The sequence below is a fragment of the Telmatherina bonti genome, assembly GCF_933228915.1.
Source record: "Telmatherina bonti genome assembly, chromosome: 3".
NCBI lineage: Eukaryota > Metazoa > Chordata > Actinopteri > Atheriniformes > Telmatherinidae > Telmatherina > Telmatherina bonti.
The window spans coordinates 22,679,016-22,705,230 of record NC_136621.1 but is presented as its reverse complement, the minus strand read 5'-3'; the positions used below and the strand labels follow the sequence as shown (position 1 = coordinate 22,705,230).

General features: G+C 38.2%; 1 protein-coding gene across 2 annotated transcripts; it reads right to left on the bottom strand.

Moving 5' to 3' along the window:
- Nucleotides 1-6,945: 6,945 nt before the first annotated feature.
- tab1 (TGF-beta activated kinase 1/MAP3K7 binding protein 1) lies at nucleotides 6,946-24,291 on the bottom strand. 2 transcript variants are annotated; one of them, XM_079264860.1, is made up of 11 exons: nucleotides 24,253-24,291; nucleotides 23,554-23,687; nucleotides 22,673-22,826; nucleotides 20,205-20,300; nucleotides 19,574-19,712; nucleotides 15,514-15,630; nucleotides 13,861-13,972; nucleotides 11,193-11,337; nucleotides 10,596-10,809; nucleotides 9,922-10,075; nucleotides 6,946-8,576 (listed from the first exon to the last, which is right to left on the bottom strand). In XM_079264860.1, the coding sequence occupies exons 1-11, from the start codon at nucleotides 24,283-24,285 to the stop codon at nucleotides 8,351-8,353; spliced, it is 1,524 nt and encodes a 507-aa protein (XP_079120986.1). In that variant the 5' UTR covers nucleotides 24,286-24,291; the 3' UTR covers nucleotides 6,946-8,350. The 2 variants fall into 2 exon arrangements, with proteins under 2 accessions (XP_079120986.1, XP_079120987.1); XM_079264861.1 differs by having other exon boundaries at nucleotides 6,946-8,573.
- Nucleotides 24,292-26,215: the final 1,924 nt, after the last annotated feature.

Below are 26,215 nucleotides of genomic sequence, written 5' to 3'. Positions count from 1 at the left end.
GGAATAGACAACAGGTGGAAATTATTGGCAATTGGCAAGACACACCCAATAAAAGGAGTGGTTCTGCAGGTGGTGACCACAGACCACTTCTCAGTTCCGATGCTTTCTGGCTGATGGTTTGATCACTTTTGAATGCTGGTGGTGCTTTCAGTCTAGTGGTAGCATGAGATGGAGTCTACAACCCACACAAGAGGCTCAGGTAGTGCAGCTCATCCAGGAAGGCACATCAATGCCAGCTGTGACAAGAAGGTTTGCCGTCTCTGTCAGCATAGTGTCCAGAGCATGGAGGCGCTACCAGGAGACAGGCCAGTACATCAGGAGACGTGGAGGAGGCCGTGGGAGGGCAACAACCTACCATCAGGACCGCTACCTCCTTCTTTGTGCAAGGAGGAACAGGAGGAGCACTGCCAGAGCCCTGCAAAGTGAGCTCCAGTAGGCCACAAATGTGCATTTGTCTGCTCAAACAGTCAGAAACAGACTCTATGAGGGTGGAATGAGGGCCTAACGTCCTCAGGTGGGGGTTGTGCTTACCGCCCAACACCATGCAGGATGTTTGGCATTTGCCAGAGAACACCAAGATTGGCAAATTCACCACTGGCGCCCTGTGCTCTTCACAGATGAAAGCAGGTTCACACTGAGCACATGTGACAGACATGACAGAGTCTGGAGACGCCGTGGAGAACGATCTGCTGCCTGCAACATCCTCCAGCATGACTGGTTTGGCAGTGGGTCAGTAATGGTGTGGGGTGGCATTTCTTTGGAGGGCCGTACAGCCCTCCATGTGCTCGCCAGAGGTAGCCTGACTGCCATTAGGTACCAAGATGAGATCCTCAGACCCCTTGTGGGACCATATCCTGGTGCAGTTGGCCCTGGGTTCCTCCTAATGCAAGACAACGCTAGACCTCATGTGACTGGAGTGTGTCAGCAGTTCCTGCAACACAAAGGCATTGATGTTATGGACTGGCCCGCCCGTTCTCCAGACCTGAATCTAACTGAGCACATCTGAGACATCATGTCTTGCTCCATCCACCAACGCCAAGTTGCACCGCAGACTGTCCAGGAGTTGGCGGATGCTTTAGTCCAGGTCTGGGAGGAGATCCCTCACGAGAACATCCATCGCCTCATCAGGAGCATGCCCAGTCGTTGTAGGGAGGTGATACAGGCCACACACACTACTGAGCCTCATTTTGACTTGTTTAAAGGACATTACATCAAAGTTGGATCAGCCTGTAATGCGTTTTTCCACTTTAATTTTGAGTATAACGCCAAATCCAGACGTCCATGGGTTGAAACATTTAATTTTCATAGATAATTTTTGTGTGATTTTGTTGTCAGCACGTGCAACTATGGAAAGAAAGTATTTAATAAAAAATATTTCATTCATTCAGATCTACGTGTTACTTTAGTGTTCCCTTTATTTTTTTGAGCAGTGTATCTTTATATATAGAGTGTGTGTGTGTGTGTGTGTGTGAGTGAGAGTCTTTCAGGGGCCCCTTTGCACAATCTGCTCCTAGGGTCCTACCTGGTGTGGAAGATCTGATCCTCAATTGCCCTGATACTCAAGGCTTGCTTGTGTCCCACTATGACTCGCGCATCAGTGCTGTCCTTCAGTCCAGCCTTCTCTGGCCATTAATATGACTTGTTTATGTCTGTCAATTCAGCCATCTTTTGCATTCCATGCAGGGGATTGTTCTTCCATAATGCTCTTCCATTTCTTTCTTTTCCAAGTTCCTTTGCCTGAGACATTCACTAAACACATCATCCTTTGGGGCCATCCTGCTGAAATATTCATGGAGCTTGGAGGTTTCATCTTGGATTATGGTCCTGATGGTTTTAACTTCAGTGGTGTGAACGTCCTCCTTTCGCCAGCTCAGCTTGTTATCCAACCGGGGTATCTGATCATTGGGCTCAGATCTTGTTCTTACTATCGAACTGACTTCTCAGGACTTGTCTTACTTGTTGCAGATATTTTACTGCAGCAGCTTTCCTTGTGGCCTATTCGTGGTTGCTATTAGCCTGTGGTATGACAGGGTACTTTTAGCTCTCTTCAACATCTGTTAGTCTGCCCTCTGGGAGTCCAATGCCCACCGTACGGACTACCTTCCCTCTTTTTGTTCCCATTTGATGGAAGGATCCCTTTTACTGAATCTCTGGACAGAACATGTCCCAACGGCCTTAGTGTTAAAAATGCTTTAATTATGCTTTCAGGAATTTTATAGTCCTTCTCTGTGCCACATGCCTTTTTGCATGTGTAGCATAAGCTATGTGTAGCATAAGCTATGTAAAGTCATAAACTTCAGAGTACACACCTAAGGGATTTCTTTCAATACACTGAATTTCTAAACATGCTTCACTGGTTGAGTAGGCTTTTCTTCATTTACTTATCTACATCACCATAAAACACATTTGCATCATGTGTGCCTAGTGGCTAGTTTGACTGCACTAAGACAACGTCTCTTTTCAAACAGCTTCAAAAGCTGCTACCATTTTTTTTTTTTTTTTTTTTTTTTACTATAAATCGGATGGAAATGTTGGAAACATGACACGTCCAGCATTTCCACCTACTGACAAGTGTTACAGACAGTTAATAACTAAATAATGTTATAATTTTCATGTGCATATCTCATTGTTATCTCATAACAAGTAATGTTTGTTTGTATGTTTAGTTTGTCAGTTGATTCTGGAGGACCAAAAGTGCAAAAATTAAAAATAAAGAGAGACATAAAAAATGTCTCAAAAAGATTATGTCTATAAATTATACAAAAAAAAAAAGAGTAAAAATTCTTTTTTAATGCAGAAACTGAAAAACCTGAGCACCACAGGCAACTTGATCAGAAATCTCACCCTGTTTCTCTGTAATCAGTGGATGTCTACAGCTGGAACACCCTCCCAGTTTGTGCATCCACACCAAACAAAAGCAGTCATCACTGATTGCTCTATTAGCTGAAAATTGCACAATGTGCTGAAGATCCTGTACAATCTCTTGTTGAAAGTCAGACATTATTTGCTGTTCTGCTAGCGTAAAACCTTAATTTCCCTCCCAAGGCAACATGCAGAATGCCAGACCGGACCATGTAGTCAGGCTGGGCTGCATAATTCTTCCTGCACTGCCCTGAGACCTGCTCAGTTCTGTTCATATTTCATATCAATCCACGTGAAATAAATAGGGGAAGAAAATTCAAGATAGTAAATAATGAGCACACAAATATGAGTTTAAATAGAAGCAGTGTCAATAAATAAATAATTAAAATATCACATAAAAAATGATTATTTAAAGGTTAAGAAAATGTAAAAGTATAACAATGATTTAATAAAGGCATAAAAATAATGGATTTTTTAAAAATTAATCAAGTAAATAGAACTAAAAATGTCATGGTAAAGTTTTTTTTAACAGTTATTTTTTCTTCATGGCAAAGTGGTTTTAGTTTTGTTGTATAATTTATTGGCTTTTTTTTTTTATTTTTATTGAGACATTTTTAGATTTCTGTTTTTATTTTCCAACTTTGGCAACAGTTTATTCCAGTCCAAGGTCATTCTGGGTTAGCCTCGATTTAGGTAAGCTGTTAGTGAATTTAACATCTACCAGGATTGCATCTTGTGCATTTTTTTTCCTTTTTGGAACTTTTCCCCAGTGATTCTAGACATTATCTGTTGAGTAAGAAGCTGTATTGGCAAATTCTCTATCTCACAATAGAAAAGAATGTTTAAAAGTATAAATCCTGGCTGTAGACAGTGATCACCAGATCACCCCCAAATTATATCACTTGTTCCTTATTTTGTTTCTGATATTTCCTAAAAAAAAATCTGTCCATAACAATTTGAGTTATGTTGCTGACAGAAAAACCAACGATGCCGAACACTAGCCTCCACCTTGGTGAGGCAACTATGACTTCATGCAGTGGCACTTGGTAACTAAGAGCTCTATATAAGGGGAAGAATTTTAAATTTAATGAATGAAAATAACAGGAAGAGAAGATAAAGCTGGAGAATTATGATTTTTCCTGCTAAATGTCATCATAACTCTTGACTGCAACATTTTCCAGGATTTTCATTTCCAGGAGATATTTGAGACAGTCTGACATTAAGGAAGCACAATCGTCCAACTTTGAAGTAACAAAAGTATGAATTACTTTTTCTTTATCCCTTTGTAACAAGATGTCTTTTATTTTAGCAATATTAAGTAGGTGAAAGAGGTCAGTTTTAGAAATCTGTCTTATACAGGTAAGCCAAAGGACAAATCCTGGTCAAAACTATCTGAAGTCCCTCACTGTCGTACTGGAAGCCAAATGAATCCGATTCAGATAATTACATAGCTAAAACATGTTGTCTGAAGAATAAAAAAGCAAAAATTAAGAATCATCCAGGTCTTTGTTTTTATGACATATTTGTAATCTGACAAACTGATTAGTTTCATCAGGCTTTGTGAAGCATTATATCTGAGTGACATCCATATAGCAATGAAAATGTATGTCATGTAGTCTAAATACAGAACCCTGAGGCAAAACATAACTTACTTCAGTGAGTGAGGAAGACTTATTTACATCAACAAATAGAAATCAATCAAATAAACATGACTTAAACCAGTTCAATGCAGTACATTTAAGCCCAATAACAAACCCAGGCTTATGTAACAGAATATTGTGATTAGTGGTGTTGAATACGCACTTAGATCTGACAAGAAATGTACGGATAGAAGTCCTTTATCGGAGGCCATGAGAAGATCATTGATATTCTTCACCAGTGTTGTCTGTACTATGATGAGCTCTAAATCCTAACTCAAATGGGCACATTGAGTTGTCTTCTTTTCAAGAATTCTAGACATAAAGAAGAGGTTGTGTATATACAATCAGCTGACACTGCTGGGCCAAGAGTTGTCTTTTTAATGATCATAAATAAATTGTACCAAATTTGTGGCTGGAGGAAATTCTCTCACAGGTGAATAAATGCTCAAATGCTCAATTTTTGACAGCTGCAACGCTCAGACCCACGGGGGTCTATGGGGCTTATTATACAGCAAATCCTGCTGATGCAAGGACTCCAATCGTGCGACATCCCTCATCTCAGTTTGGGATCTTTAACCTCAAAGCCAGCATTTGTTCTCCCTGTGAGCTATCAGTAGCCTCTCGGGGGAGGGCTTAGAAAGTCACATCTCACAATGTTCCTCCCCTTTATCAAATATTGATATGAGCTTGTCAGCATCATCCCCTGAGGGCATGATTGATTTTTTTGCCTTTGACAATAGGCGGCTGCCTTAAACAGCACCGTTTTTAAGTTAGTATTGGTCAGAAGAAGCAGAACAATAGATAGAACATAGTTTAAAATGAATATAAATAAATAAAAACTGGAGTTGCATACTTTTGAATTTTCTTTCTGGAAATAATGGAAAGAATGAAGTATAGAAAGTGGCACAGGACCTGTCAGTCAAGAGTGAGGGAAAGGTCAAATTAAGCACAATCTATGAAGACAATGTACAAGGTATTTAGACATACTGGAATGTTATCTTGCCTATGAACTCAGTGAGATACTCCGATAAGAACTTGGCAGACCAAAGTCAATAAATAGACAGCAAAAGACATTAAAAGTATAATGTGCCCTGGGTCAATAAACATCTAGTTTAATAGGTTTTATTCAGTTGTCCACAGAAACTAGAAAAATCATAGCTGTTGGAGATTTTAGACTATGATAAAGTAAAATAAAAAGCTTTCATAAGTTTTTGGTACGTTGAAAGCTTCATTATTTATTGGCTTCCCATGTCTGCAACAACGTATTACCATGTGGCTCTGTCTTTCTGTAAGCGCACGTTTTTCTGACACTTTTACATTTTAGGATTTTAAGTTCAGAAAGAACCACAAATGTCACAATTATCACACACCTTTTCATGAAAAATATCACATATCCACAAATAAGTATTGACAGTTTAAACTGGTAACAGATTTAGCCTGCTTTTAGGATAGTACATTTTATAGTCTAAGGAGTGGTACGATGTGTCAGTCATTTCTTCAGTATTTGTTTTCACTGTGCCATTGTTTCCCCTTCCTGTTGAAATATCTGTCATTTTTATGTTTTGTTTGGGAGAAAGAAAAAGAAATCATTTCTGTACCATTAAAAGATTGGGAAAGAATGTTTATCCATTCATAAGCTTTTTACATTTTTGTGCATAACATTTTTTGTATACACACACTTGTGTTGTTTGTATATATATATATATATATATATAGAGAGAGAGAGAGAGAGAGAGAGAGAGAGAGAGAGAGAGAGAGATTGCTGTAACTGATTAGTACTTTCTCTATTAAAGCAAGCCAAAATGACGTGATTTTTTAAACACATATACGTGCAAAATGTATATTTACCTTTCACGTTATTGTCTTCCTCCACAGTCCAGGATCGTCCATTTCAACAATTTCCTGCTTGTCGTGCCTTTGTCTGTCTGCTGCTGACATGTGAATCAGGTGTGTTACAGCAAATTGGCCGGTCGCAACTGACTGGAGGTGTTAACAACATGAACACACCCACATGCAACTGTGTTTAGAAAATGTTTAACTCCACACCAGGAAATTATGGCTATAATTCAAGAGCAAAAAAGAAGAAGAAAAAAAGAAGACATTACTGTACGACAGGTTTGGTAGGCCTAACTGAACTGCTGTCGTTTTAATACTTTCACATATTTCCAGTTGCTAACTTCGACATAAGACTGAAATTGTCTCACAAAATGTTCAGTGATACGGTTTTACAATAAAACTCACGTCATAACGTGAAATCCCCCCCCCCCCCCCCCCAGCTCTATGCTGCCAGCATCCAATGAAAACTAAACTGGACTGAGCAGAAACTCACAAAATGAGATTCCGGTTACAAAATATTTCAAAAGGGCGTTTATAATTGAGATCTTTGTTTAGATGATGACGTGACCACATAATTGTTTGACCACTTGCTATTCATAGCATGAGCCAGACAGCGATAGTAAAAACACAACCATGACCGATTTGACCGGTCTGTGCATTTGCTATTCGAAAATCTTGTATGCAATGCAATTTACCTTAAAAAGCCAGTTCTTTCTGCCCTGTGATGGATGTAGAGCTCTGCAGCCTGACTGTCTTTTTAGGGATATATTTAGTTTAACACTCCAATAAGATACAATGGCAAGAAAGTGTTTGTAAAAAGGAGTTATGTTTGAAACCTCTTGAGGAATAAATGGTGCAGACACAAGACAGCAAAAGGACGTTTTGTAACTGCATTCAAATCCAGGAAACACAAGGTTTTTGCTTCTTTTATGACTGCATATGTCATCTAACATTCATTTACAGTGTAGTGTTTTGGTATCAAATATCACATTTGAGAGCAACAATGTTACTTTACACAAGACGTTACATATAAAACAACTTCTAAAAGTGGATGCATTTCTTAGTAATATCTTGTTTCCTTTTATATTTTTACTTGGACTTCATTTTAATTTTCAAGAGGCTATAAAGGTAAATTAACTTCCTTTTTACAAATTCGTTTCTGAAATATAAGAAAGCCCAAATTGATGTCCAAAATGAACACTTAGTAGCATTCTTTAGCCTGCTTTGATTATATTTAGCTCACTGTGATCTTCCAGAGCCAGATCTTCTTTGTTGATGATTTTAATCTGTTTAAATCTCTGCTCCTCTTGTCAAGTTTATGTTGCAGAACTTTAGAGTGAAAACAAGAAATCTTGCTCTCAAGTCAAACATTTATACTCTTAACTATAGACAGGAAACCCCCCCATAGTTCCCTAATTAAACTACTTTGAGTTTAACAAGACTGGCATTTACTCTGGAAAGATATAATATTGTGATATCCAAGAAGAGAGCTAAATAAATAAATGTAAACACACATACACACATTACATAATAGGCATGTTAACAGAAAAGTGTATGAAGAGACGTCGAGACAACCTGTGGATTAACCTAGAGATATATACTGTATTTTTGTTACAAATACAAAAAAAAAACAAACACTTTTAAACATATTCATTCGTTACATTTTAAGGCCTTACAGTGTATAATTGCTCACAACTTAAATTTTAAGTCTTGTTTTTATATTTGATATATTTTCTACAATCTGGATTACATATATTGAGCTGTGACGTTCTATTACAGAAGAAGCAATACACAGCTTCACTGGTTGCACCACCAGTGTAAGATATTGAGGCAAAGTCTTTCCAAGATATCCCCACATGCAACTTTAGGTCATTTATTTTCTGGTATAAAACATTAATAACATAAGATCCATCCCTTCAACCAGTTAATCTGCTTCTTCATAGTCCAGGTACTCCTTTGTCATCAGAAAGCCAGTAGTAGTGGAGTACTTCCAACTGGTACCAATGCTCTCCTCACTGGGGTCCAAGGCCTCCCTGGGTGCTCTGCCCTTCGCTGTGGTCTCTTCCCCATAGTCGGTAAAACTGACTGAAGTCCACGTAAGGTGGGACCCTGCCTGTCTCATCAGGCTGCGCTGCTTGACTCCCTCTTTGGCGGAACAAGCTTCCGTCCCCCGAGCTGGAGCTGGAACTCTGAGTCTGCGTGTTGGTGGACTGGAGGGTGGCTGTGGGGCTCTGACTGCTGGGGAGAGTGGAGGAGTCGAAGGAAGAGGAGAAAGTTGGGTGGTTGGAAAGAGTAGAAGAGGAAGATGAGGAGGCAGGTATAAGGGTTGGAATAGAGGAGGAGGAAGAGGAAGTAGGGGTGTCATAGGAGTACAAGAGGTCCATATCGCGGGTGGTGAGACAAAACAGAGAAGTGGAGAGAGGGAGGGGACGGAGTGGAGTTTGTGCAGTGGACAGAGAAAAGGCAGAGGTAGAGAGAGGGAGGGGAGAAAGAGGAAGTTCAATTATGGGCTTTAGGATGGTCACTGGGGGAAACAGTCTAAAAGGGTGGGAAGAGGTCAGCCAAGGACAGAGTGTAGGACGCGGGATGGATAAAGAAACGCCAGCGCCCAAGTGGAAAAGAAATATGTGAGTATAAGTGAGTCAGACAGTAAGTGACAGATGTCAACTGAGTAGAACTCATAAAGCAGATGAGCTGGATTAGTACTCCTTGCTGCTGATTGAGTGAAATGGAAAGACAGAAAGCAAACAAAACCATAAACTTCCAAGGAAAAAGCAGGAAATGCAGGCAGTTGGTTATTCCAGTTACAAAAACACAGGTAGAGGTCATATATTATCTTAGATCAACATGCTTTTTTTTTTTTTTTTTTTAGTATAGAAGCTATTATGCTGTCTGGTAAGCCTTTGAGCACACCCTCACTAATGCTGCCCTCTTTCTTGTTTGTTTTGCAGAGCTGGTCTTGGTTCTAATCACTGCCATAGACCATAAAGCTGTGACAACACCCAGCAGGCTGGAACGTGTGTACTCCACATCACATCGCTTCTTGAAAGGCTGTGGTAAAAGTATGTTACCAGTAAGCGTTTAATGTCTTTGAAAAAAGACTTGTGTATTTCTACATTGTGTGTAGAAATTACTGAAAAGTACTGAAAAAAAAACAAAAGCTAAACTATAAGCCTTTGTTCTGTAGTCTTCAAAGTTGTGGGCATGTTAGGCAGAATAAATCACAGCAAAAATATGTGGAAGAAAAATCTTTGCTTAAACAGAAAAAAAAAAAAGAAGTGAAGGAACAAAGATGAACAAAAATCAAGGTTACTTAAAATATACTATATTAACAAAGGAGGGACAAGGTAGCCTAATCTTGCTTTCTCAAAACAGACAGAAAACATAACAGCTGAGAGGGAAGAGTGTATTCAGAATAAAGCTTGCACAGAGTTTCCACCCAACAGCAGTGGAATCAAAGGAGGGAATAATGAACTTTGTTAAACACAAATAATGGCTGGTCAAAAAGAAAGAAAAGATCAAGCTAATGGTTAGCAGGAAGAAATCCTCAAGCCAGCAGGGACATATGAAAACTCAAGCTTACCCTGGTGTGGGGGTGCCTTCCTCCAGGGTAGAGGCTGTGTTCGTTCCATTTGTGAGGGTACTTTGGGAAGGCATTACCAGTGAGAGGGTGACACTGGTTTTACTGGTACTCTGGCTGTTGGAGTATGGCACTGACACGGGGTAGATGCGACCACCTGAAAAAAAGTGGAAAAAATAGAAGCTCCAGAGGTGGTCTTTGTTTATGTATCTGAGGTTTATTTTTCTACTGGTTAACATTTTAATTTAAGCTTCAATCCACATTTAGTATTACTTTCATTTAGCATTGGTAAAGTTCTACTGGGTTAAATTAAGCATGACCTGACTATGTTTTTCACATCCCCAACTTTATTTCTAAACATCCTTTGTTAATCTTAAACTTTCATTCATGATTAAAAAAATTAACAGAAGAAAACTATTTACTTTAAAAAGTAAATAAATGCTTTTTATTTACTTTTGAAAATGTGTCACCTTTGATCACAGTTTGTTTCACAAGTGTTGGTTTTGTTTGAAAGGTTACAAGCAAACCTGCTTGGAAACTGCTTTTCCCAATCTTCATCTAACAGAATCTTTTTCTATCCGGATGAATAAAACAACCCCCCTCTGATTTGGAACCATAAAAGTCTTTATGGTGCTGTAGGTGTAACAGAAGTACTTTCCCAGAATGAAATAGTCTACCCTGTGTTGGTGTGAGCACAGCGTCTGCCAGTGGGTAATTGAGTGTGCGGATGAGCAGGGTCATGTCCTCATGCCGAGAACAGTAGGCTGCCCTCTGACGGCCAGACACGTAGACGTCATGGTGAAGCCGCTTGACCCGCTCCACCACAGACTGGGCCACTGCCTCAAGACCGGTCTGCTGGGCTAGCTCTGCTGCTACCATGGCAACAATTTCCTATGGAAAAACAGCAGAAGATCAAGGGTATGACCGAAGCAGTGAGGAAAATGAATGGAATGAAAAATAACACGAGAAGAAGAGAGCAGAGGTGAGACAAACGAATGAGGGGGGGATGCAAAAAAGCATGGACGAAAACCACACTGGAACTTTAAAGCTCAGAGAATATTAATGAAAACAACATAACAGTCACAGATAGATATCAGTGAAAGGAGTGAAGATGGTTAAACGATGCAAGGACGACAGTAGGGAGAGCGCAGAGAGAACACTCATTTACAATAGAAACAGACATGAATTCCAGGGTACGTGGATTGAAAAGACAAGATAAGAAGCACTTTATGCATTGTTTCATACTAAACAGGCAGGAAAATATGTTTGCTAACCTGATTGATCTGTTCTGGGCCATGAGCAGATTCAATAGCATTTATCAAACCCTCTGACATCAGCAACAGAAATCCTGTCACTCCATCCAAAGGGTGGCTGCCGTGAATCTCCGGCTCGGCGATGACTGGCTTCGACTTGGCCGAACTAACGGAGGAGAAGAGGAGAGACCAGATGTAAAAAATAAAAACATAAAAAGGAGAGTAGGTGTCAAAGAGATGAGAAATGGTTTAAGTGTGGCTGTTAAAAGACAGTTATAAGAGGCAAGACTGGAAAGGACACAGAGGTGAGAGGAGGAGCTGAAATGAAACGATGTTATTGCAACTGACCTACAGGCTACAAACCCGCTGATCTTGATGATATAAAGACTCACTCATACTTGTCCATTTTGTAGTGTATTTCCTGCTTTTACTGACAGCACTAAGAAGGAAATACTATGAACACTGTTTTGATTTAAGCTTACCACTTTTTTTTTTTTTAATGCAGGTTTATTTAAACTGGCTGCAGACAAAAGCAGGAAATGTGTCGTGTTAAAGAATTCCTGAGACCGAAAGAATTTAAGGAAACTCAGAAGTGATATGGGAGAGGCTGAAATGGTCTGGCAGGCATCAAACTGAGACACTTCTGTACAATGTTTATCTGGGTGAGACATTTAGCTTAACTGGTTGAGCAGCCACCCCATATACAGATGCGCCATCTCCTTGACACCACCTACCCAGGTTTTAATTCTTGCCTGGGTCCCCATGTTGCATGTCTTTACTGAGGTTTTTGACTTCCTTTCTGGTTAAGCTACTATTAAATAAAGGCTCTTATCAGGCCCTTTGGTATTGTGTGGCATTTTTTGTGATTGTTATGACCTAGAAGCCTGATTTTTGCAGCAGCTTTTGTGGAAAGTATTTCTATTTACAGTTTTTTGTTTGTTTGTTTTTTTAAATGGCAAAAGCACTTTATGTCTATTCACAACATTTGTTATTAAATTAAATTTTCACAATATTTGGAACAAGTATTTCACGAACAAAGGGATGAACAAAGATGTTCTCTTGCAAGATTTGCAATAGAAAAAAGCTTGTAAGTTAAAGACTTTTGTTGGTCTTCCATCACAATGTTGCGAGAAGTAGAAATGGCTTTCATGGTCAACACTGGGTAAGTATTTTCAAACTCTGGGGCCTTCATTAGACAGGCTGTGTAACAACTTCTTGAACCTTGGAAAAGGATTTTTCTCCATGCCTCATGGTGACTTCAGACAGAAGATGCCATGCAAGGAGATGACATGCAGGGTTTCTTCCTGGATTTTGACAGAAAGCTGAGACTCCAGTGTTTGTTTTTCCAAAATAATGTTATTTGCAGAGCAGCGCCATATTTCCTATGAACAATGTCTCACTCTTATTATGGTCTGTAAATGTGCACAAATGTAGATTTTATGTTGTTATGGATCCATTCGTACAACCCAATTTGCATTTGTAACATCAAAAAAATAAATCAATGCTGAAGGCATGGTGGCTTTTATTTTGTTGTGGTGGTGGGCTCCAATCTTTTACATGTAGTGAAAACTCTGCTGTGACATTTACATAAACACACACACACACACACACACACACACACACACACACACACACACACACACACACACACACACACACACATTCTATATATATAATAAATAATTATAATGAGTAAGCATTACCATGGTCCTACACAGTAACATTTTTTAAGTTTATAGTTTTTTTTTCTTTTTAAAGAACTTGCTAAATGTGCCAACGTATCAGAGCTATTTCCTGTTGGCCTCGATGTACTTTTTATGCCAAACAACCGCTGTCAAGCTACAGCATGTTTCTCTCCTTCACCTGTTAAAACACAGCTGATCTGAATCAGTTGATTTACGCGTTGCTACGGTGACACCCCGTAACGGAGACATATTATACATATAATATAATATAATATAATATAATATAATATAATATAATATAATATAATATAATATAATATAATATAATATAATATAATATAGGGCAATTTGGTACAGTGTTATAATTTGTTGAATTTGTGGGCAATGGACAAAACTGCAAAGATATACAGAATTTTCCAAGACTGTCTGAATTTTCATTAACAGTTGTGATTGGAATATTGCAAACTCCTGCAGGGAATGTCTACTCGTCTGTAATAAAGACACTGACATTGTGTGTAACCAAGAAATTGTTTGCAACTTCCCATAAAAACTCATCATCAGACAGTTAAACTAAAACTATATAAAATATGCACATTAGGGATTTTTCAACATGGATTTCTCTCTGTAACTTCTAGGCTTAATTGTCTTTTGGTTGAGTGATATTTCAGAGCAATAATTGCTGACTGTACATGTTCTTTGTCTAATCTTGTGAATAATTTTACCATTGTTTCACATGATCAAAACCCAGAAAAAAAAAGATCATTTAAGACAATGAAATGATAAAACAGAATTAACTTTAGGTTTGAGCTGACTGATTCACCTTGGCGACAACTACTTTTGGCGTTTTAGAGTATTCATTTATTTGAGGGTTTTGCAGTCGATTAATAGAAAACACACACAGACATTTTCTGAAAGCAGAACAAGTAAAACGGCAAAAAAATCAAACAAACCGTTAGGTGACCGCTGGGTTTGTGTAGCCACAATATCATGTATAAAGGTTTCACCTGAGTAGGTCAATTTCATTGTAGTTAAATTTGACCCGGTAGTCTCCAAGCCTCCTGGTGCTGCTCTGTCCAGCTATCTGCCCTGCTTGTCTTACGCGAGCTGAATCCACACCTAATGAAGAGGAGACAGAGAAGGAGATGGCGAGGGCATATCAGAGAGGAGTTTTAGGAGAGCCAGAGGTGAAGCAGGACATTTTGTAACAGGAACGGAGCAATAAATAGATGAAGGAAGTGGGAGTGAGTGGAAAAGGAAGATGGAAATGTGTTTTTGAGGGTGGATGAAAATGCACTGACAGGCGACATTGGACTGGATCAATGTTGGCTTTTGGATCACTCAGAGAAGGACCTGAGCAAGAGAATAATCATATAAGCACTAACTGGAAGCTAAGAAAAGGAGTGAGACAAAAGAAAGGCAAAAAGCTGCCTTCCTCAGTGGTGTGAAGTGAAACACTTAACATTTATGCTCTTAATAATTTATTCACAATCAAATTTTTTATTTTTTTTTATAAAACATACAAAGGTCTTGTTCCTGGACCAGTGGACAGGCTCCCCTCTGTAGCATAGTGTGAACTAGCAGTTGCATATCTCACAAGGTTTGTCTGCAAGTTCAGCCGCTGGAATAAATGAGCTGGAATTTGCTGAGAAAGAAGGATGATCCTTTCGCAGTGAAGTTGGAAAGAAATAGTAGGTTAGATCCCAACCAGACTAACTAGCATAAATTATAAATCAATTTAATGAATTACTAGTTTCTTATGACAGATTATAAAGACACAGAAGAGACAAAATAAAACAAATGTCCACTGTTGATTCTCTTTTTCATATCCTTTAAACTTTTCATTCTCAAAATAAGAAAAGAGGAGTGGAAAGTTAAAAGAACAAATGACTAATGACTTAAAAAAGAAAAGTATATGCTTGCTTGAGTTAATTTTTTGCCCATTTTTACAATCTTGACATGCAATAGGAGGAATGGACACAACTCTGAACTTAGTCTGACAAAGCAAGGATTAAATTGTTGACACAAGCCTTTTCTGGTCTGAGTAATAAATCTGAGTCACTGACCAAAAGGCCAACATTTTAACAGATATTAAATCATATTTCTTCACAGACGACTAACTTCCAAAGAGAATATCTTTCTTTTCCTCTTGTGGATATCCACCACAGTTGCAGTTGTTTGTTCTTCCTCCAGGTTTGTTTACAGCTCAGTTAACAACTTTTATTGAATTCTAACCACTGGCACCTTAGAGTCACATCCCGCTTCTCTCTGAACGGAAACCTTGCTGCTGCCCCAGATCTCTTCGGGAACAGCAGAATAATTGTCAAGGAGAGCAGTGTGACAGAAAAACAAGATTCCCGATAGGATCAAATGCATTTTTGTTTTGATTTCAAGTTTCAAGAGAGGGAATCTCTGGCAGTTCTGATAATGAGCTGCATTTAAAGTTTAAAGTTTTACATCTTAAAAAATACAATTTATTTGGCATTTATACAAGTTTCTTCACAGAACCTCACTGCCGAGCACAGAATCATGACACCTTACATTTGAGTCAACTACTGAGTGTCCATTTCACAATGAAAAGTAAACAAGGGGCTTATTTGGATTTACTTTGAAGCCCCATCATCCATCTGGACAGCCATCAACATATCTGTGGTTCTCACCCAGAGCAGCCAGCCTCTGCAGCTCATCCTCATTGTCAGTACTGTGGGGGCGACCAATCTGAAGGACCTGGTTCTGGCCATCACTGCTGGACTTGCAAAGCAGGACTCGGTTGGTACCTAGAGCCACAGAAAAGCAAGCAGAGTGCACATCAACATTTTTATGCAAGTGCAGTGGAGAAATATGGGTCATCCTTGCTTGCCAGGTCATTATGGCCTATAAAACTTTGTTTAAAACATCAACGTTTGGACTGACGGAGTGGTTTAGCAGAAAATGGTGACAGACCATGAAATGAGAAGTTGTTTTTGGGGAAAGCTGCAGCTGTTAAATGTGAAAGAAAACGAAAGTGGAAGGAACTATGTTTTGGCCTAATCTCTCTACCTCAGACTCAGGCCATTTGAACTGAAGGGAACTTCTGCTTTAAAGAATATTTTAACAACACTAGCAAACCTAACGGTGTTAATTACAACTATTCTGAGAAGTGGTGTAGGAGAAGCGAAGATGTCTTTCTTATCAATTAACTTTCATGCAGTTGGTATGAAACAATGCTCACCGACACAGGTGACCTGGGTGCCATCATTCCTAACATTACTTGTACAAAAAAACATACTAGAATACTAGTCGACAGTTCCTAATGGTCTATATTTGACTAAATTCCTTTAAAAGCTGACTTTTCTGTTTTTCTGTAGACGTCAACACAGCACTCAAACTAACTAACTGGTTAACATGCATCTTAGTACTGCATGATTAATTTATTCTTAGAAAAAGTAAAGGAAAAACATGCACAACCAACCAAACAAATAAAAAATAAAAAACACGTTACAGGGCAACAACCTCACAAATTAATCAATCAAGAAGCTGCTATCTCAATTATTGCTGATGAAGTCAATCAAGATCAATGATTAATTAACTTTTATAATTACACTTCTGGTCCACTGAGCAAAACCTTCATGCAGTTACAGACCCACCCCACCCAAGTGTATGATCTGAAAGCGCCTGAGGCTGTGTGTGTGTGTGTGTTGACAATCTGATTAGCAGATGAGGCCATTCAATAGGCCACATCGCTGTGCGTTAAGTAGGATCAAACATCAAACCTGACAAATCCACTCGGTGTGTTCATGTTTATATGTGCAAAAGTCACAGTGGTGTGATCTAGTTCTGAGGCGGACTGTTAATGTACTCCACTCGACCAATAAATTCCCACTCCCGGCTAAAAAATATTCCACATTAGCAAATAGCTGCAGGAGATTTATTGAGCACAGTTACTTGAACTCATGAACCTCCCTGGGACTATAAGCTGTTGAACAAAAGCTGAAGTTTCACACCACAGCAACACATACTTGAAACCAAGAGCAAGGTTTGGTCTTTTTCCATCTGCTTCCTGGATGTTTTTTTTTCTTCCATAAGTAGAACATGGTATACTAAGGTGGAAACTTTGGACGCCCACCAGCTAGACAGTCAGCTGCCTGCCACATCACAAACCAAAAGAAGTCTTGACAAAGAAGAGGGGACTGCGTTCGGCTAACAACATTAAGCCACATGCAATGTGAAAAGTTGTTATATTTCTGCACAGTAGGACTGAACAATCAATTGCTTTGAAAATAATGCTTTGAAAATAAAAGTATCAATTTAAGATGTTGCAATTAGCTAATTGCAAAGAACTATCACACAGAGTTTGATCCAGGTTTCTACTTGCTTCAGATGTATTTCCTGTCATTTTTTTTGTGCGACAGCAGGGATCCCTTTTTGAGACTTAAAAAAAAAAGCTAAGTGCAGATTTAATCCCCACGCTCACTTATTATCTGCTCTCACAGCCAGAGAGAGGGAGGAGAGGAGGCAATTACAGTTCAGACTGCAGAGTAACTGGATGCAAAGTTGTGGAGAAAGTGCTACTCCTCATATTCTCAGATTGGTTTTGGACCTGTGGGGGATGTGAAGCCCATCAAATGTTTCCCGGAGAGAGGTTTCAACACCTCGATCAGACGATGCAAAGACGGGGGGCGCTATGTTTTTAAACATCACGTGAAAGCTACATTCAGCTGTGAAGTCACATCTTCGAACATCATCACAGACTAATTTTCCAGAATTAACTGGAAAGCTGAGACAAAAAGCACACAGGACAGGAAAAAAAACTCCAACTTGTGAAATGCCATGGTGAAGCGAATAAAGGCTGTTTTTGTGAGTGGAGTTGCTCTAAATATTCAGATCTCAGATAACCTCAGATGTAAATATAACCTATAAAGGATATTGGATCCATTTTAAGCTGCAATACGACTCAGAAATTCCTACATGATGGCAGATTCAGCTTGTTCAGCTGCATGGCTGTGATGGACATGAAGGTCTCAGCAATACAAGAGTGTGTCCATCTTCCTGGGAGAAAATTATTAGGAAAAAAATAAAAAAAAAGGCTTTTCATTTGATTTACAGATGGTTGAAACTACTTTAACCAGCAAGGAATGCATGTGAAATATTGAGTGTGCACACCTCTGGCTGTGTGCACGTGTCTGTGTGTGACATCTGGGGATAACTTACTGTGTGCAGTTAGAAATCATGTAGACAGAGAGATACAAGGTGCTGTGGTTAAAATAAGATAAATAACATGAGACTGTTAAGTTTTTAAGAAAAAAACTAAGTATAAATGTAACCTCCAGGCTTCAGTATACTGGCAATAGGTTGCATCTTGTAGATAGTAAGTGGAGTCGTTTATAACTCTTCGAGCAGGTCATATTTTGAGGTCATGATAATCATCCATCTCGTATACAAAAATCTATTTACATACATACAAAATGCAACTTATTGCCCTTTTAAGCTTGAAATAATCCTCCATTATGCCTTTAAACAAGAAAGGTGTCCTCCTAGAAGAAGAAAAAATTGGATAAACTGGGATTATGTTTAGAACCAGTTAAAGGATTGGACCCCTTTAAGCTTTAAAGAAACAAAAAGCTTCAATCTGGTTGCTGAGATTAAAATTACAACTAATACTGCTGCTCCAACATGAGCTTCAATGAATGTGAAGTACAACCCAGATGTCTTCTCTGTTGAAAAGGGGATTTTCTTGGCTTCACACTGGAGCTTGGCAGCACTATTTTTTTTAAATAAAATCTGCCTTTTTTTTTTTTTTTTTAAATCTAAATTGCTGGACAGAGTGAACCATCCAACCCCCCAGCAGAGAGGAGGAACTTAACCCAACAACAATAATTTAAACTAACAACAAAGTTGCATCATTTTGTTCTCAAGTCAGTTATGTTTGATTAATTCTCTTCTCATGACTACAAATCAAATTATCATCACACAACCGTTAGAAAAAAACCAAGCAATCACAGTCATCAAATGCAACCTATTACAACTTAACTGTTTCTGGGACTGTGCATGCTATCATCAGTTGAGTCTACATGAAAAAGTTTGATTCAGGTGGTTCCTTTTTACAAGTCAGTGGTTACATTATACTCTCTGGCTGAATCCACATGAAAGAGTAACTAAACACCAAATCTGAGGGAGGTCTGACACCTGCTGGTGCAAAGTAGATTTTGAACCATTAAAGTTATACTTTTAAACTCTGTACTGATTGGTCTAATTCAGGGTCAAGTGGGAGCTGGAACCTGTCCCAGAAATTAGCAGACAAGAGGCAAATACACCCTGGACAGGTCACCAGTCCATCGCAGGGACCAACACATAGAGACAAACAACGACTCACATTCACTCCTGGACAGAATTTATAGTGATCAATTAACCTAACATGCACGTCTTTGGATGGTGAGTGGAAGCCAGAGTAGCAGAATACACAGGGAGAACATGCAAACTCCACATGGAAAGTCCACCGTACGAACCTACCCCAGTGAAGACTCAAACCAACAGCCTCCTTGCTGTAAGGCTGCAGTGGTAACCACCACACTACCATGCAGTCATCCATTGACAGAAGTTTTGTACATATTGCAGTCTGTACAATCTGCTTTTGTTACTTACCTGGATATATGACCCAATCAAACAATGATCTGAGAACTATGACTAAAAAATATTAACTGAGGTGTCAGCATAAATAAAGCATGTGTTATATTTCCATACCAACGTTCGCAACATAGAGCTTGTTGTTGAGAATCAATGCCACCACCGCCGTCGTGCCTCCAGAAACCTCCTGTTCCAACTCCTTCAGCCGCTCCTGCACCTTCTGACTCTGAGAGGAGAGCTGGTGGAATGCCAAATTCTGACCAGCCAGGAAGGAAGGAAAAGAAGGAAAATAGAGAGAAGAAAGATGATGAAGTCAGTGGGAGGAGAATAGAGAAAAGAAAAGAGAGTAAAAAGGGAAAAATCAATTGGAGAAGACAAATTAGTGGGGAAAGGGACAATGATGCAAATGGTCATGAAAAAAAAAAAGGAAAGAAAAGAAAAAACAGCACTCAGTGGGCAAGAGACAAAACATGTGGTCAAATTCAAGTGAATATGAGGCTAAGAAAGAAATATAGGATCAAGGGAAATATAACCAATAACTTGCACAAAATAATTCCAGTGGTCTTACATAATAAAAAAGATTGAAAATGCAAATTAGCAGTTTTTTCTCATATGAAAAGTATTAACTCACACTGATGCAAAATAAAAAATAAAAAAAAGAAATTGCAGTTACTATGGAAACTAACCCACTTTATATTTTTCAGTAAGCTTATAATATACTGCAACATGTGTGTGAACGTGTGTATACCTCATTGTGTGGCAGGAGGTAGTTGGACAGGTGAGCTTTCTGAGCCAGAGCATCATCTATTGTTTCGAAGTAGCTCTTTTCCACCACATCAAAGGCCTGCAGGGGCGAGCACATGCATAATACTTAGTGGCTTTGAAATGTGTGTTTTCCACATTGAAATACTTAAGAGCATGCTGGGAAAATGATAAAACTACAAAAGGATGTCAAATAACATCCATTTCACTGCTGGCTAGACCCCACACTAATAATAATAATAATAATAATAATACATTTTATTTATAGGTGCCTTTCTAGACACTTAATGTCATTGTAAAGATAAAAAAAAAAAAAAGCTTGACAGTTCAGCTGTTCTCAACAAACAAAGGTCATACTAAGCTTCTGCTACATGCAGATGATCTTAAGGCCCCGCAATGGCAATAAAAGTTGCTGTGCTGTCAGATTTTTTGCATGTGTCACAGCTGTGAATTATATTGTCTGAATAGATGCATATAAACATAACGTCCATATTTCTGAACATTTACAAACCTTAATAAGAGTTTAAGGTTGTACTCTTAGTAAATTACTTTATTTAAAAAAAAAACAAAAAAAAAAACAATTGCTTGAGTCTCAACTTCCTGTGTAAGTCTACTGCAGTTCGCTTGAGAGTGGAAAGAAGTGAGAGAGCAGAGCAAAGAGAAAAAGAAAAGACTGTTAACTATAGACTATTAGTTATGTAAAATGATGTGACACTTGTTGCCTGTTTCCCAAAAAAGTCAGAGGTAGTGGAGGGGACTAGTGTGTGAAGGAAAGCAGAGCGGCAGAGAAAGAGTGTGGCAGGAGGGTGCAAAGCCCTCCCCCTCTGTTTAAAAAATCCTAGAGAAAACGCTGCATATTTATTACCTGATTTTTGGGGGCATTGTAAAAATCACATACTACATTATAAAATTAGGTCAGTGTTTAACGATCTTTAGGCAAATAGAAAACTTGTGGGCTTGAGCGACAAGTAAATACTTCCAGAGAACCCCTATAATAGCCAAATGACATTTTAAGCCATTTGGTAGAAACCAGGTATGTACTGCTCGGCTCCTTGAGGTCCACAATACTGCAGGTTTTTTTTTTTTATGTATCCCTGCTGCAGCATACTTGACTCAAATTAACGAGTCATTCTGCAGAATTTCAAAGGCTGTTGTATCCATTTAATCCGAGGCAGATGTGTTGAAATACATCAAAAACCTGCAGGACAGCTGCCCTCGAGGACCGACTTGGGACACCCCTGGTATAAACGGGCCCTATCAGCATATACTGTTCTGTGACATAAGGACTCCAGATGGTAATAAAAGCGGCTGGATTTGCAACCATTTGTTGAGTGCATTAAATGATTATTCAGCAGTTTTAGTGCCCCCTAGGTAAGAGCAGATTTTACCAGACACCAGAAGTAGAACCTCTCTTTTCTAAAACTCCTCATTTCTGTAAAGTAGATAAAAAGGAAACATGCTAAAGAATCTTTAAGCCATTATCCTATTAAGAAGATAATGTAATTTACAGCTGAATATAATAAAATACCAAATAAGAAAGGACGGAGAAGAAAGTGGGTGAGAGGGGAGACCAGACTGTTTCAATACCCAATATCTCCTGGAGTCTGCATGTATGGGACCCAACTGTCCAGGTGATGCTCTTTGCTCTTATAGTTATGGGTAGTCTAGCCATCCATTACTGATGTAGCAATGGGGACGCCACTTGATGCACTGAGAAGTACCTTGCTCCATTTCTCTAATGTATTAATGTATAAATATATGACAATATTGCCACCTCTAACTTATTTTTCCCTTTTCCCACAGGTCTTCATGAATAAGTGCAGTTGTACATGTTGATCTCTCTTTCCTGTTCTCTCCACCCAAACCAGTCGAGGCAGATGGCTGCCCTCCCTGGGCCGGGTTCTGCTGGAGGTTTTCTTCCTGTTTAAGGGGAGTTTTTTCCTTCCCACTGCCACCTCGTGTATGCTCAGGATGGGGGATTGGATCAAAGTCATGATTTGATGCAATCAGTTGGTTTCTATTATAGGCTATGTATGAACTGGCTCAAAATTATGTGTATGTAAAGTGCCCTGTGACAACATTGTTGTGAAGTGGCGCTATACAAATAAAGCTGAATTGATTTGTACTTCTGCCATCAATGTGGCTTATCCATTGCAGACCAATTTTTCCCTGTTCAATACATTTCACAAGACAGTAACTCACGTGCTACCGTATCAATAAGACAGGATGTTCAAGCTAATCTTAAAATCATATGTAATGTTAATGTGTGCACTGTACAACCAATCTATCAGACCTGAAGTGGTGAAGCTGTGTAACAACTTGTCAAATCTTATTGTCTCAAAATGCAATATATAAATAAATAAAATATCAGTTTATTTTTCCTACATGAATAGAAAGTAGCCCAAAATTAAAGAGATGAAACAGGCACATCCTGACACGGATACAGACACAAACCTGTGTGAGAATCCTGCGGACATCGCTGTCTGTGTGACTGGAGTTTAGCTGCCCAAGCAGAAGTTCAGCTGTCAGACACTGAGCAGCAAAGCTGGCCACTCTGTTGCCATCATAACCATTAAAAACGCCATACAGGAAACAGCCATCCTCACCTCTTTTCGGTTGATAAAACAGAAAAAAACTGTTTTACTTTTGGAGAACAAAAAACAGCTAATATTTTGACAAGAGAAAATCATTTATCAATAAATCAGGCTGCAAAGAAATGAAACTTTATAAGATTTATAAACAGGAAATGAGTGATACATCGTGTTTGGGAAGAATTCAACTAATAATTAATACAAGCTGTGCATGGCTGAATTTCCTTGAGCATAAATTTGTGGACACATGGGCAAAAGCTATAGTTGTAGTATTAGAGAACAGCATGGCTTTATTGAATTCATGCATCACCACTAACTAAACACAAGGATGTACTATGAATGCAAATTTTTGCAAAAAACAAAGCAATATATAATATTACAAATGAGCCTAATAAGAAGGCTAAAACTTATTTTCACTGTTATCATACACAGAATACTAAAACTGGGTTTATTTTCTAATAAAGAGACACTATCATGGTGTTTATAAAAATCTATTTCTCAGTCAAAATGTCTCTTTTGTTAACAAGTGTTACACATTTCCAAAAAGTGACAACATATTTCTAAGCAGCCATTTCAAAAGTGGGTTACCGTAAATATCATAATAACAGGTGAAAAAAAAAAAATCTTTCAGTTTGATGATAGATGATGAATTCATTTACTCCTCAGCATACACATATCAGTTTCCCCACATTATTTAGTTGTAATCTGAGATGCCTCTTCTTTTCTTCCCCAAGTCTTGTTTACCTCAACATGAGGTGTCCATCCTCCATGGGGTGACCCTGAGTTCCTTTACCATCAGGACCATACACACAGTTGGGGGCTCTGCCAACTCCACACATTTCACACAGGGGCAGGTCATCTGTCCAGCTCTGGTGCTGCTAAGGTTTAAAAAAAAAAAAAAAAAAAAAAAAAGAACAATGAAGTTAAAAGATCCTTCATCAAAGTATCAACACAACGTGTTTACATCCATCTAAAGTTTAAACTATCCTTACAGATCATTTGCTGAAGTGTTTTCTCTATGAGATATTTCCTGTTACACTGAATGCCCACAACAGACTGAGGCAGTTTATAACTTAGCTAATTTACACGCCAAGTCTCTACAAACATTTCTACGAACGAAAAGTTAATTTAAGTACGAAAACTAACCTCTGCAAATTCTGATGAGGTCGGCTGCGTTTTTTGGTGCAGATGAAAAAACAAGCAAATAAAAAACAATGGTTTTCTTAAGCATTGGGAGTTAGCTAACTGTTAGCAAAGCACTTAATAAGCTCAAGTAAAAATAGCTAGCACTGGCATCACTAAATGGCCGAAATCAACACTGAACGAATTCAGAAAAGCAATACAACTACTCAGGCTGATACATGAGGAAAAAGCAATCATCAGAACAGGAGAAACAAAGCCAAGATTGGTCAGCAAGAGATTTAAACAGCAGTTTTCACTTACGCTTTGCATCATAGTCCTGCGCTGCGCCGCCATGTTGGACAGGGCTTGTTGCGTTCAAGATCCCAAGGTTCAAATGACCAGCTTCAATGATGAGAAAACACGTTTGTTTAAAAATGGGGGAAACACAAAGTAAAAATTCAAAAACTATTTATAAACTTATACCTGTTGTTTGTATATTGGTTGTTCATTTTAACGAAAATTGCTGCTGAAGGACAATGACAGTTGATTTATCTTATGTTTACATTTTATGCTAAATTAATAATAATCATTCAAATGATGTTGTTAGCCAGAATGTTATCTCCGTATTTCACGTTGGAGGTTTTTTTGTTTTTGTTTTTGTTTTTTTTAAAAAAAAAAAAAAAGCAGTGTTTCATGTTGGGTGAAGTCGTTTACATGCCCCGATAAATTTCCCACATCAATGAAGGCAACAGCAAAGTTGAGGATTTTCTTTCTTTCGTTTAAAAAATTAAACTAAATAGTTTAATGAGTGGTGTATATACATGAATTAAACATAAATATCAAGTGATTTAATTTAAAAAGCACTACTAAAAAAAAAGAATAAACATACTCTCCGGCTCTGCGATGTACCCGTTTCTATCACAGTACCGCCACCTTGTGGATTCTTTATGAACTACATCTTGCAATGTCTGTTTCGTTTCAATACCTGATTATCTCAGGGGATGTCACTCATTTTCATGGGGAGTTACAAACGATTTCTTTATTATCCACAATATTTCTACTGCTTATCAGAGATCATTACACAGTCCCTGAAGGAGCTTTAGATATTCTTAGATATACTATTAAGGCAAACTGCCATGATTTTGATCATATACAGCACTCTTTCATTGTCATCTATCTATCTATCTAATTTATGACAGAAACCTCATGTTTCTGTTCAAAGCTTGTATGTTAGTAGTTATCCTTTGTTAGTGGTGTGGCTATTGGCATACATGGTTTTTTTTTTCACTCTTATGAAACAACTCAGGTGCTTCAGCAGCGATGCTGGTTGTTGACAGCAGACTTTTTTAAGCAGGAATTTTTATTGGTCATTGTTGAATCGGCGACCAACTTCTGCATACTTTGTGTAACAGGCTCATCCTCTTGCAAATAATAAACATGAATACAGATGCTTAACCCCAGTTACATGCATGTATTAATTTCTGAGAGAAAACATATATCTAAATCAACCTCACACATGCATAGTCACGGTACCTATTCTTTATCAGTAAACTATTCTAAAATTTAGTGATCATGAGGACTAAAATATGACGGACCCAAACCACACTTAAATTATCCCTAAAGTCTACTTCAGAAAATATTCACTTGCAGGTACATTTTTGCCAGCAGAGGGAGATGTAACAGTTCTGGCTTTCACAATGACAAGCTTCTGCTTCCTGAGTTTTATAAAAAAGGTTATTTGATTAAATTACTTTGTTTACATTTGGGCTCTATTTTCACTGTCGTTATTGTACAAAACAAATCAAAGTCATTTGAAGAAAAAAAAAACAACCTCAATTTATATTTTCATAGGTTTTTTTATTGGTTAAAATCAAAACATCAAAAACAGACATTTGTGCACATTCTTTTTGAGTCTTACCTTTCAGTTTTAAAAACAGATTTCACAAAGGAACATTACACAGTTATACAAGTACACAGATGTGAAGTATAAAGTATATATGCCTGTATATATATACTTTAATAATTTGGTCACTTTTTTCATTTTTATTTTACTAGTTTATACTGTTATTCCAAAATAAAAACATCTCCCTACCCTGAAAGCAACATAAAAGAGGAGGTATTGATGGCCTCACCTTACTGTATATCTTTGCACATTAACACTCATCAGACCATAGAACTTCTTTCTTTTCATATATATATATATATATATATATATATATATATATATATATATAAATATATATATATATATATATATATATATATATATATATATATATATATA

Bases quoted from the DNA above. Each gene is read 5' to 3' on its own strand.
- tab1 (XM_079264860.1), bottom strand. From the start codon at position 24,285: ATGGCGGCGCAGCGCAGGACTATGATGCAAAGC. The intron at 13,973-15,513 runs GTGAGAACCACA...CCTCTTCATTAG, and splicing joins GCAGAGGCTGGCTGCTCTGG to GTGTGGATTCAGCTCGCGTA. The intron at 10,076-10,595 runs GTAGACTATTTC...ACTTTTTTTCAG, and splicing joins TGTGCTCACACCAACACAGG to GTGGTCGCATCTACCCCGTG.